Source organism: Euphorbia lathyris, chromosome 7, assembly GCF_963576675.1.
Source record: "Euphorbia lathyris chromosome 7, ddEupLath1.1, whole genome shotgun sequence".
Lineage (NCBI taxonomy): Eukaryota > Viridiplantae > Streptophyta > Magnoliopsida > Malpighiales > Euphorbiaceae > Euphorbia > Euphorbia lathyris.
In genome coordinates, this window is record NC_088916.1 from 76,263,458 (window position 1) to 76,275,400 (window position 11,943).

Genomic DNA, 11,943 nt, shown 5'->3' on the forward strand with positions numbered 1-11,943 from the left:
ATACTAAAATTTATACTAAATGTTTACTAAAATTAAACTAAAATTACACTAAATTACTAAAATTTTAAAAAATATTAATTTTTATTAAAAAAAACGTGGGCGTAAGGGAATCACGGCCGAACCATTGGTCGGGCGTATGCGCATCACGCCCTATCAGTGGTGTGGGCGTATGCGTATCACGCCCGATCAGTGGTTAGGGCGTATGCGTATCACGCCCTACCAGTGGTTCGGGCATGTGGCTATCACGCCCGCACCACTGGTCGGGCGTGATACTCATACGCCCGAACCGCAGATCGGGTGTGATGTTCATACGCCCGGCTGCGATTCCGGCCGAATTTTTAAAAACCACAACAGATTCAATTCGATGCAAAAATCAACGAAATAAAGCGGTAAATCTTACCATTTTAGCTTTTCCTTTACGGTTTCTATCACCATCCATGATTCGGTTCATTAATTTGTCCGGATTTGAGCAAAAATCGTATAGGCTTCTTGAGAGGTTTTGGGTTTTTTGAAATTTAGTGCAAAGGGTATTTCGGTCTATTCACGGGGCTAGAAGTATAAATTTAGGGCTGGGTTTAGTAAATCACAATATAAATGATATCAAAAAAACGTTCACAGACAAAAAGATAAAACAATGAAAGCTTTCCTCCTGAATACTAAAAATCTATTCTTCAATGTTTATTTATATCTTCACCAACAAATAGGGATTCTAGCTCCGGTTCATCTAAAGTTTTTACTCACCGTCTTTTGGTTTACCTAAGATTTATTGTTGCACATAAAGGTCCACGTACTCCTTTGGATATTCCTGCTCGTTTTCCCTTCAAATAAGTATCGAACATAATTGCTCTGTTTACCTCTGTTTTTTCTAAAATGAAATGCAATCGTTTTTTTTTTCTGGGAAACGGGTGTAGACAGATATGGGTATCCAACTTTTGAATATTATGGATACGGCCCCGAAACGTATCCTAGAAGTTTCCGGGAGTTTCCGTATCCGAAACGATCGGATACGTGATACGCAGGCATGTTGAAGTATCTGTGCTTCATAGGTTGAAAGGAATGATACTTATTAGTAGAGGTGTCAAAATGGCTAAAAAGATTGACCCAACCTATTTAATAAATGGGTTGATCCAATCCAACCCATTTAATAAATGGGTTGTAATAACCTATTTGTATAGAGGTCAAAATGACCCAACCCATTTATTAAATGGGCTATATGGGTTGACCCATTTAACCCATTTAACTAAATCTAATAAAAAATTAAACAAAAAAAAACGTAGAAACATAAAAACATGAAAATGTAAAAATTACACGAATCGACTCATTTAACCCAATTAACTAAAATATAATATAATATCTGGTTATTCATCCTGTTATATGATATAGTCTCTTAGTGTAATTAAAATTCAATTTAAATTCAACTAAGTACAAAAAGAACTAGCGTAAAAAACCTAGAAATTTGTTCATTTGAATTTCAATTAACATACACGTAAAAAACTATTAGTCCAAATAATGTAATGTTCTATAAAATCAAACAACAACGTAGTAATCATCCAAATCATCAAGAATTTTTGAAATCTCGGAATTTTCAAAATTTCAAAATTTCCGGAATTTCAGAATATCTAGAATTTCTGAAATTTTTGAAATTTCAGAATTTTTGATATTCCAGATTCTGAAATTTCAGATTTTGGAATTTTAGAATTTTCTAAATTCTAGAATTTTAAATTTTAGAATTTTTGAAATTCCAGAATTTTCATATTCTGGAATTTCAGAATTTTTGAAATTCTAGAATTTCAATCCTTTAGATTCTGAAATTCTAGAATTTTTCAAAATTCCAAAATTTCTGAAATTTCAGAATATCTGGAATTTCTGAAATTTCAGAATTTTTGATATTCCAGATTCTGCAATTTCAGATTTTGGAATTTCAGAATTTTCGAAATTCTAGAATTTTTAAAATTTTAGAATTTTTGAAATTCCAGAATTTTCATATTCTGGAATTTCAGAATTTTTGAAATTCTAGAATTTCAATTCTTCATATTCTGAAATTCTAGAATTTTTCAAAATTCCAAAATTTCTAGAATTTTTTAAAATTCCAAAATTTCTGGAATTTCAGATTATCTGGAATTTCAGAATTTCAGAATTTCAAAAATTCAGAAATTCCAGATATTCTGAAATTACAGAATTTTTGAAATTCTAGAATTTCAGAATTTTCATATTCTAGAATTTCAGAATTTTTGAAATTCTAGAATTTCCAGATTTTGGAATTCTTCAGATTCTAGAATTGCAGAATTCTTCAGATTCTGGAATTCTAGAATTCTTTAGATTATGGAATTCCAGAATTCTTCAGATTCTGGAATTCCAGAATTTTTGAAATTCTATAATTTTTGAAATTCCAGAATTTTTGAAATTTTTGAAATATGAAATTTCAAAAATTCCAGAGCTATGAAATTCTAAAAAATTCTAGAATTTCGGAATTTTAAATTCTAGAAAGTTATTGAATTTTAGAATTTTTGATCTATGAAACCATGTGTTTTTTTTAAATTAACCCTTAATTTTATAAGTTTTCTTTTGAGAATATATATAATTTAATATTTCGTGGAATTAGAGAATATTATTTTTTGTTTTAGACGTTTTGTATGAGAAATAAAAAAATATATTTATTAATTATTAAATAAATGAATGTTTTGATGAAATTATTTATTGGGTTGTCGTCACAGCCTCACATCCTCACATTTTATAAATAAATAAATATATTATTTCAAAGGAAACTATATATAATCAATTGAAAAATCTACTAATATTAAAGAATAAGTATGAAAAGAATAATATGAAGAGAATAATTCTAATTTAGTGGAGGAATAATTCAAATTTCATTCAATAATTCAAATCTACTAATATTAAAGAATAAGTATTTGTGGTTGTTTTAAGATGAATAAGAAAGTAATGGGTGATTCAAAAAAAAAAAAACTAATGAGTTATTGGGTTGACCCTGCCAAAAACCTATTCAACCCTTTTATTATATGGGTTAAATGGCTTAACCTCTTTATGACCCAGTCCATAAAAGGGTCATCCCTAACCTATTTAAATGATGGGTTAAATGGGTCAATAAATGGGTTATGACTCATTTTGACAGCTCTACTTATTAGGCAAAATGAATAATATCTATGTAATATATTAGACTAGAGTGGTACAATTTTTATTGACACCGACTCTCCACAGTATGTTGAGCAGTCCACATAAACAAAAGGGTACAGTACAACTAAACCAAATAGATCAGAACTTATTGATTTATCAAAAAAAATGAAATAATTTTTATCTATCTCCGACCAAAAACTTGTCCTAAAAGATCAACTTTAGCAAATATACTAGGTATAAGTAATAAAGAGTAAGTAGATCATCATCTCCGCATGAATTGAACAATATCACACTCATTAGGTCGAATAATAAATGGTTTCTTAACAATGGTTTCGATGTTTGAATAGGTTTGTCATTTTCAAGACAGACTATCAGTAAATTAGAATAAAAGAAGAACACGGTTAGAAAAGGCAGTTCATAGTCATTTATTCAAATGTATAAATTGTAAAGATCTAAAGTATCTTTCTATAAAATTCACTTGATTCAAGTGTCATATCTTCCTAGGATTCATGATCAAGAATAAGAACAAGGAAACAAATTTATAAGAATCAACTTTAACCATTAGACTTTTCATATCTCCAATCCTACATAAATGTAATTAATGAGATTTCTACTTCTTAATCCAAATTTCTTGCAATTAATTGATTTTTGTATGAACTAGCCAGTTTCATACATTAAGTTCATCATTAACTAATCTCTTATTAATTATTATGCATTTTAGCACAAGCAACACAATATATTACCAGTTAGTTTGCCTCAAATGAACTACTCCACGGTCAAGGCAGAAACTACTGTCATGGAGGAAGAAACTCCCTACAATGTGTTGGTTTTGGTGCATAATCATTTTGATTTTGGTGCATTGAACCCGTGATCTTTCATTCCAACATATTAAATCCTTGGTCTTTTTTTTGTCACATTTAAACCCTTGATGAACCGTAAAAGCTACCTTTTTAGCATAAAACTCAGTTAACATACATTATTCATTCCATTTGCGTTCGAAATTTAAATTTTAACAGTTTGAAAACAATTTTTTATATGTGAGATGTGATTATAGAGAAACTATAAAAACCACATTTCAAACGGTAAAACATACAATTTCAGAAACAAATAAAATGAGTAACGTTGTGTTAACCAAATTTTATGTTCAAAACTAATTAATTTGGCAAAGAGAAGCTTAATGTGACAAATAAAATAAAAGATATAGGGTTTAATGTATTAAAATGAAATATCAAAAGCTTAATGCATCAAAATCGAAATGATGCCTTAGAATATTTTTTTGCCAAAATTGTTTCTAGTATTATCTTGGCCTAAGACATTCATTGCTCATGTAGTTAACCCAAAATTCTCAACTTTCAAAATTCCGACTGACCAATATTTTTGTCTAATTTCATTCAATAACCCATTGTTTCTCGATAAAATTTGTTGGATGAAAAAAATGAAACACTCTGTCACGTGTCAAAGTGTTCACCACATGCCAAAAAAGAAAATGATAGATAACAAAAAAAAAAATGACAGATAGCAAATAATTAGGAACTTTTGAAAGTTCTCCGAAGCAATTGAATATTTGGAGTTGTTCATATGGATCCTATAATAGTCATCTTATTGGTATATTAATACACCCTGTTGCAAATAGGATTTTCATTTTTCTTTTTGACATAATAACATTATTTATTATTATTTATATTACATTTATTTTATATATAATTAAAATATATATAAATCACAACTGGCACATATTCATCAACTGGCCCGTTAGTTATTGTGCACAATTTTCCTGATTTCCCCAAATAACATTTTATACTTAGAAATTCTATTATAATCCGGATCATTACGATGTTGATATATCACATTCTAATTGTCCGGGTCTACCTGGACCCGACCGTGCTAGAATTTTCGATACATAAAACAGAGTCAGCAAGACAGTAACTGAACCTAGAATACAAGTGTAAATGAAGTATGTTTAAACTTATAACCTTAACTTAGATGCACAGATTGCTACTTCCATTTATGATACATACATGTTTACAAATTATACAACAGCCATTTTGGCGTTCACAGTGTTTCATCTGCAGAAGCAGTGTGAAAATTGACTTATTTTTTCGATTTAGTCTCGACTGGTTCGATCGGTTATGGCGAAGAAACACGAGTTCCGAGTCATACAGTCGCCGTTGATCTTCATCACAAGCTCATTTGTTGAACAGTTCCTGATACATAAGAAATTTTAGCATTATCACTACAAAGTATTTATACCATACCGGAATCAGTGCATATGTGCAGTTGATTACATCCATCGTCCTTCAACTTTTACTGTCATCGAACTTCATCTTGTAACACGAGAACACCAAAAGTTTCATTTGGTGTAGATCTAGAAAAGGAAAATGATATGTACAATCCAATACGAGCAACCAAACCATGTATAGCTAAAAAAGTTGCATAATCATACCGGCATAGCAGTTCTCCTCCATGACAGCGGCCAACTCGAACTGGCTCATACCGACTGAACCTCCTCGCACGAGCTCAAAGCACTGATTATGTGTTCATACACCTCGATCCCTTTCAAGAATACGGATTCCTCCAAGAACTTCAACAAATCAAAACACGAAAAGGATCATCAACGGCCCGAACATCAGTAACAATAAGAAGAATGCCGATTGATAGATAAACAGTAACCAATGCCAACCTCATTATGCTCATGTAATAAAATCGGAGTATTTGTCATTGGCGAAAAACCAAGAGCTGGAATTCCCAACTGCCTTATGTATCGTGCATCGGTTGTTGAAGCCAAGATTTCAGGTTTGGCGAGTTTTCCTCCAGCTGCTGTGATAGCCTGCTTGAAAACTAGCCACCACGGGTTGGAATCATCCACGGCTGTAACTAAGGGACGTCCAGCGTTATCTCTTAATGGTCCTAATTCAGTTATCTGTCATTAATACTCATTATCAGATATCTTTAGACAAAATGCAGAAATAATAACAGAATAAGATATATGTAAGAAGCCATAGAGCTCCCTCATTGACGGATGCGGGATATCTAACAGACCCTTCCACACCCAGAACCATCTAGAACGTGAAGCAAATATTTATGGGTGACCCAACATTAGATGCAAGAGTATGATACTATGTAACCAGTTTGGTCCAATACCATGTAAACATTGTCCATTTTGGCTCAAGTTTCATTCCGTGGGACTCGCAGCTTTAAAACACGTCTTAATTGAAGGAGTGAATCCAATCAAGCTGAACGAGGCAACAATTTGAGAAATTACTTGGAATTAGAACTGAATATTGTAGAATAGCTACTCATGTCTCATCAACATAGTTATTAGGGCAAAGTACAAACATAAAACTTGTGGACTAGCGCATTTGTAAAAATGCCTCCATGATTTAAAAGTTTGCAAACACGGATTTGAGGTTTTCTTCATTTGCAAAGACAACTTTTTCACTAAAATCGTCCAAACTTGCGTACGTGGAAACCATTCAGAACAAAACAACATCGATTTCTTTGTCGCATCTGTAACCCTCCTAACATATAAAAACATTTTAAAACAAAAAAAAAAATGATAAGACAACTAAAACTTTCCCTTTTTGGCTAGTAATTTTAATGAAATTGTCTCAATTTGCAAATGGATGAAACCTCAGGCCTGTAACTGTAAACTTTTAAACCGCATGGATGTTTTTGCAAATGCGCGAAATTATAAGATTTATTTTTGTACTTATCCCCAGCTACTAAAGACGCAAAGTGTGTTGAGGGGCGCGTCTGGGCGACACAAGACACACCAAAGAAAAATAATATATAAAATCATAAATAAGAACAATTAACATTTCTAATAACTCTTCCACAATCATAATAACAAATTCTAAATCTAAAGACTAAAATGAAACCAAATTCTAAGTTAATTACCTAATAGATTAAACTACTTTTTCATCAAAATTAAAGTCCCCGTGGTCCATATTCATCACTCATCAAAGTCAACACGACGATTATCATCATCTCCAACACCAAATTCATCTTCAAGGTTCTCAATCTCATCCTCTTCATCTTCAAGGTATATAAAAGGTCATATGATTCTTCCTCCTCATCTCCAAAGTCCGTAGGAGTTTCTTTTTCGAACACTAGAAGATGGTACACTTTCACCTTTCGCCTAGGACTAACAACAATTGAAATAGAGGTATTCATGATATTTTTTCCTATTCTAGTATGATAGAAAACTTTCTTTAACTGCAGATGATATGGACTGGGAACTCTAAAAAAACTGTGTCGCTCATAAAATTGAGCTTAGCGCGCCTTCAACAAGGTGCTAGGTTCACAAAGGCTCGCTCAGGTGTGCACATCTCAATCAGAGCCCGCCTTTTGTGCCTAAGGTGCGTAGTGACGGATCCAATATTCACTGACAGTGGTGCTTGTGGTGGTCTCTCGTGATTTATGGGTGCTAAATTGATGTTTTTCAAGTGTTTTTACCTAAAAAATTAAGACCCTGTACACAGCTTAAATAGAATTTTCAGCATTTTCCGGCAACCAGTGGGTGCTTAATGTCACGGGGGCAACTCTAGGCCAAGCCTAAACCCCGTGTGGCGCCTCGACTTTCCCCAAGTCTCGGCCAGCCAACTTCTACCGAAGGGTCCCGTCAATGCCTCTGTCGGTATTCCGTCCCGGAGGGTCTCCCTGTGGTTAAACCTCGCCCTAGAATGGGCTCGCACTGTGGGCTCCGTCCGCCCACAATGTCCATAGAGTTCCCACTCTATGGAGACATCCGCCTCCCTTCACAAAGGACGTATGCCCGACTCTCGTAGACTAGGGTGGATCACTTAAGACAGTACCGACTACTGACCCAGGGGGTAGCGGAGATCCATACGCCAGGGTAGTCCCTGTCCCCTATAGTGTTTCTTATACCGACTCCGCCTCTTATATCAGCGTACGTCGATATGTCCCATTCGCCAACTCATGCCGAAGCCTTGTCATAGCTTGCCAATGCTTAGGGTTGAGTTTGCCTACGGCCAAACTCTCCCCCTTACACTCAAGCCCCCCTAGCCCCTTTCTAGATCGTCCCTGAAGGTGCGCCTTTGATAACTATATAAAGTTTCCCTTAATACATTGAGTAAGATTCATAATTAAGGACCAGAGATGCAAAAACAGAATCAGAATTCAGAAAACATAAACAAAGATAACAATGAAGACAATAATCCGTAAAAATTACCTGATACGTCATGTTCCTTACAGCAGGAGCCCATTCTTCAGCAATTTTTTTCTTGAAAAGATCTGGATCAGTTGTAGGAGTCAACCTAATATTAAATCCTGCTTCTGCCTCTGAAGGTTGCATATTCATTACAAACCCCTACACAAGAATCTCATTATCAAAACAAAGTTTGTAGGAGTCAAGCACATGGGCTAAAGATGTATCAAGCCTTATAGTATAATGACATGTAACTTGTAAACACACTACACAGGGGCTAAAGATGTATTACGCCTTATAGTATAATGACATGTAACTTGTAAACACATCACACGAACCAAACCCAACATGAATTTAACTGAAAAGGGGTTCATTATATAGATTTTAGGTTAAACTTTTTGATGGTCAAGGTTAAACTATAATCCAAAAATGACAAATATTTAGAAGTATTATTATATCCTCCTATATTTTTAGGTAAATAATTTATTAGTCCCCTAGTTTTTAACTAACACACTGTTTAGTCCCCCTATTTTGAAAAACACATTATAAGGTCCCTAGCTTTTGCCAATATTAACCTTTTGGTCATTTTATCTAGTTTTTTTAGACTTGTAATCGTTATATTTTACCGTAAACAGATATATATAAAATAACAGAGTAACATGGTCAACTTGTATTGTATTATAGTTGTCATAAAAGCTAAGATATGTTCAGTTAAAAATCTAAAAAAATAGATAAAATGACCACAAGGTTAATATTGGCAAAAGATAGGGACCTTAAAATATGTTTTTCAAAATAGAGGGACTAAACAGTGTGTTAGGTAAAAATTAGGGGACTAATAAATTATTTACCCTATATTTTTTAATGCCACAATTGAAATTGGTAGTAAATTACTCATGACTTGCAAACACAACAGGAAATCGACACTATCCTGATTAGGTTGACATGATTATGACATACAGTTAAACCTCGATAAATGAATATTCGATAAAGTAATAACCTCGATTATATAATAAATTCTTCCGGTCCCGACTTGGGCCAATGGACTAAAGTAATAACCTCGCTAAATGCATTAAGTAATAAAAAATATTTAAATCCTTAAGGGCCCAATGAAAATATAAAGTAATAATTATTAAATTACATACAATATATATATATATATATATACACACCAAAACCTTTTAATCAATCAACTAGAAGTCATTTCTTCTGAAAAAATGCATCTATAGTTGATTGTTTTTTCTTTCCACCTAGAACATCATTCTTAACTTTTTGTAGTGTAAACACAACTTCTCGTATATTTTACTTATGTTGTAACAAGTAGTTGTTTAAGACGACCATTGCTTGAAAGGCCCCTTTTGACGATACATTTGCGACAACACAATTATCATCTAGCTCTGGACCATTTCCATCATCATTGTTCATTATTGACTGGATAATTTCTTTGTCTGTAAGCGATTCCATAACTGCATCATTCTCGCTAGGATAGTTCAAAAGATGTTCGACATCCATCACATTTCTATAGCATAAATTAGAAATGACATCACTTAATCCTTGGATATCTTCATCTAATTGACTAACTTCTGGTTCAGGAACATTAACATCTTCTGAACGAATCTTGCAATTATTTGATTGATTTGTAATTATTCTAATGTGATAATTATAAATCAATCAAATAATATATTTCCTAAACAAAATAATTACATATCTAATGAATATTTATCGATAAATGAATAATTTATTAATTTATCGATAAATGAATAATTTCGCTTAATGAATATTTTTTTCCGGTCCCAAGTATATGCATTTATAGAGGTTTTACTGTAATATTTTTTGGTAGGCTATAAATGAGCTGACGTTCGGCTCGATTTATAAACAAGCCAAACTTGAGAAGATCGGCTCAAAAGCTCGTGAGAAGGCTCGGTTATAGGTTCATGAACAAACTCGATTATATCAGGCTTGGTTTGATTATGTTTTCTAATAATAGTATTTCTATAAATAGAGAAATGTAAAACTACATAATTTTGTATAAACTTTAATTTTGTAGCTTTGAGTTGTTTGCAAGCAAAATTTATGAACATAATTAACCAGCTGCTGGCGAGTAAAGCTCGTGAACAAATAAAGAAACTACTCGTGAGCTCATGAACAGTATATTGAGCTCAGCTTGATTACAGCCATATTTTTGGGTTGGATTAGGATTTGACTCATTTGACTGTAACAGGATAATTGACACGATACTACCCAATAATTGGCACCCCTAGATAGGATAAAAGTGGAACCAGGTTAGCATAAAATATTTTCCGTAAGCAGAGTCTGAAATTGCTCCATCTTCTACATTGCACCATTTTATAAGTGGAACCTTAATCAATTTCTTTCAATAATCGCAGTGCAAAATTTGTGTCTTATCCCTAATTTATATTCAGAATGAAGCACAGAAGAATCACTTACAGTAGGGGAAGGAATTCCAGCTTTCAAGTAAACCGGATTAACAGAGATAACCTCCGAATTGATTGCTTTCCCAGACTTCACAACATCAAATTGACTTTCTCTGAACCTATTAACAATCTCTACACTCTTCATCAAATTCTCCATAGCCCCATCATCATACATGTTCGAACCATGCCCAGGCTTTCCGGTGGCTCTTATTACCAGATTCAACGGCGACCTATCACCGTAGAAAACCCTAAATTCATCATTTACCGACGCCTGCCCTTCATCCATAGCGAATCCAACATTCAAATCTCTAAACTCCTTTGACCCAACAAACAGAGCTGCCCCATTAGCTCCCCCAATTTCCTCATCAGGAACATAGGAAATGTGGATTGAGCGATTGGGGATAAAGTTTTTACCCTTCAAGTTTCGGATAGCTTCCAAGTACTGAATAGCTATGCACTTATCATCCTGTGCTCCACGGGCGAAGATTTTCCCGTCGGGAGTACGGACGGCGGAGAATGGCGGGTGGATCCATTTATTGGGTTCGACTGGGACTGAATCGAGATGCGAATTGAAGAGAATTGAAGGGAGAGATGGGTTAGAACCTGGCCAGGTTACGAGGAGGAGATGTTTGTGAGGAATGAATTCGAAAATTTGGGTTTTTAGAGCGAGTGATTGGGCAATTGAGGTAAGGAAGGAGATTGGGGCGGTGTAATTGGGATTGGGATGGGCAGTGTTGAATCTGAGATATTGCTGGAAACGGGTGATTGGGGTTTCTTCTTGATAATTTGATGAGTTTGATGTTGCAGATAAGGAGAGTAGAAGAGTAAGTAGTAGAGAGATAAGGAAGAAGTAGTAGGTCGCCATGGAAGAGGAGATAGTGAGCTTGCTTGTTTACTTCAGTGAGAGAAATCGCTGAGTTCGAATTGTACTATCACCCATCAGACTTCAGAGCATTTGCTACCGGAAATAATAGTAGTAAGAGAGGTAAATATCTTAGTAAACACCTATGATGAATTTTGGTGCTATTAATTTATAGGAGAATTAATTTATTATACTCTATATTTTGACAAAACACACTGTTTAGTCTTTATATTTTTAAAAACACACGGTAAAGTCCTTAGCGTTTTTTTCGGTGAACTGTTTAGTTCCTAACGTTTTTCTTGGTGAATTGTTTAGCCCCTGCCGTTAGACTTTCATGAAGATTCTGTTAG

The 11,943-nt window shown here is 33.8% G+C and overlaps 1 protein-coding gene across 1 annotated transcript; it reads right to left on the minus strand.

The window, feature by feature from the left end:
- Positions 1 to 5,078: 5,078 nt before the first annotated feature.
- Positions 5,079 to 11,734, minus strand: LOC136235833 (uncharacterized). Its single transcript, XM_066025883.1, has 5 exons — positions 10,745 to 11,734; positions 8,324 to 8,461; positions 5,813 to 6,052; positions 5,576 to 5,713; positions 5,079 to 5,336 (listed from the first exon to the last, which is right to left on the minus strand). The coding sequence occupies exons 1-4, from the start codon at positions 11,594 to 11,596 to the stop codon at positions 5,621 to 5,623; spliced, it is 1,323 nt and encodes a 440-aa protein (XP_065881955.1). The 5' UTR covers positions 11,597 to 11,734; the 3' UTR covers positions 5,079 to 5,336; positions 5,576 to 5,620.
- Between the last annotated feature and the right edge of the window lie 209 nt (positions 11,735 to 11,943).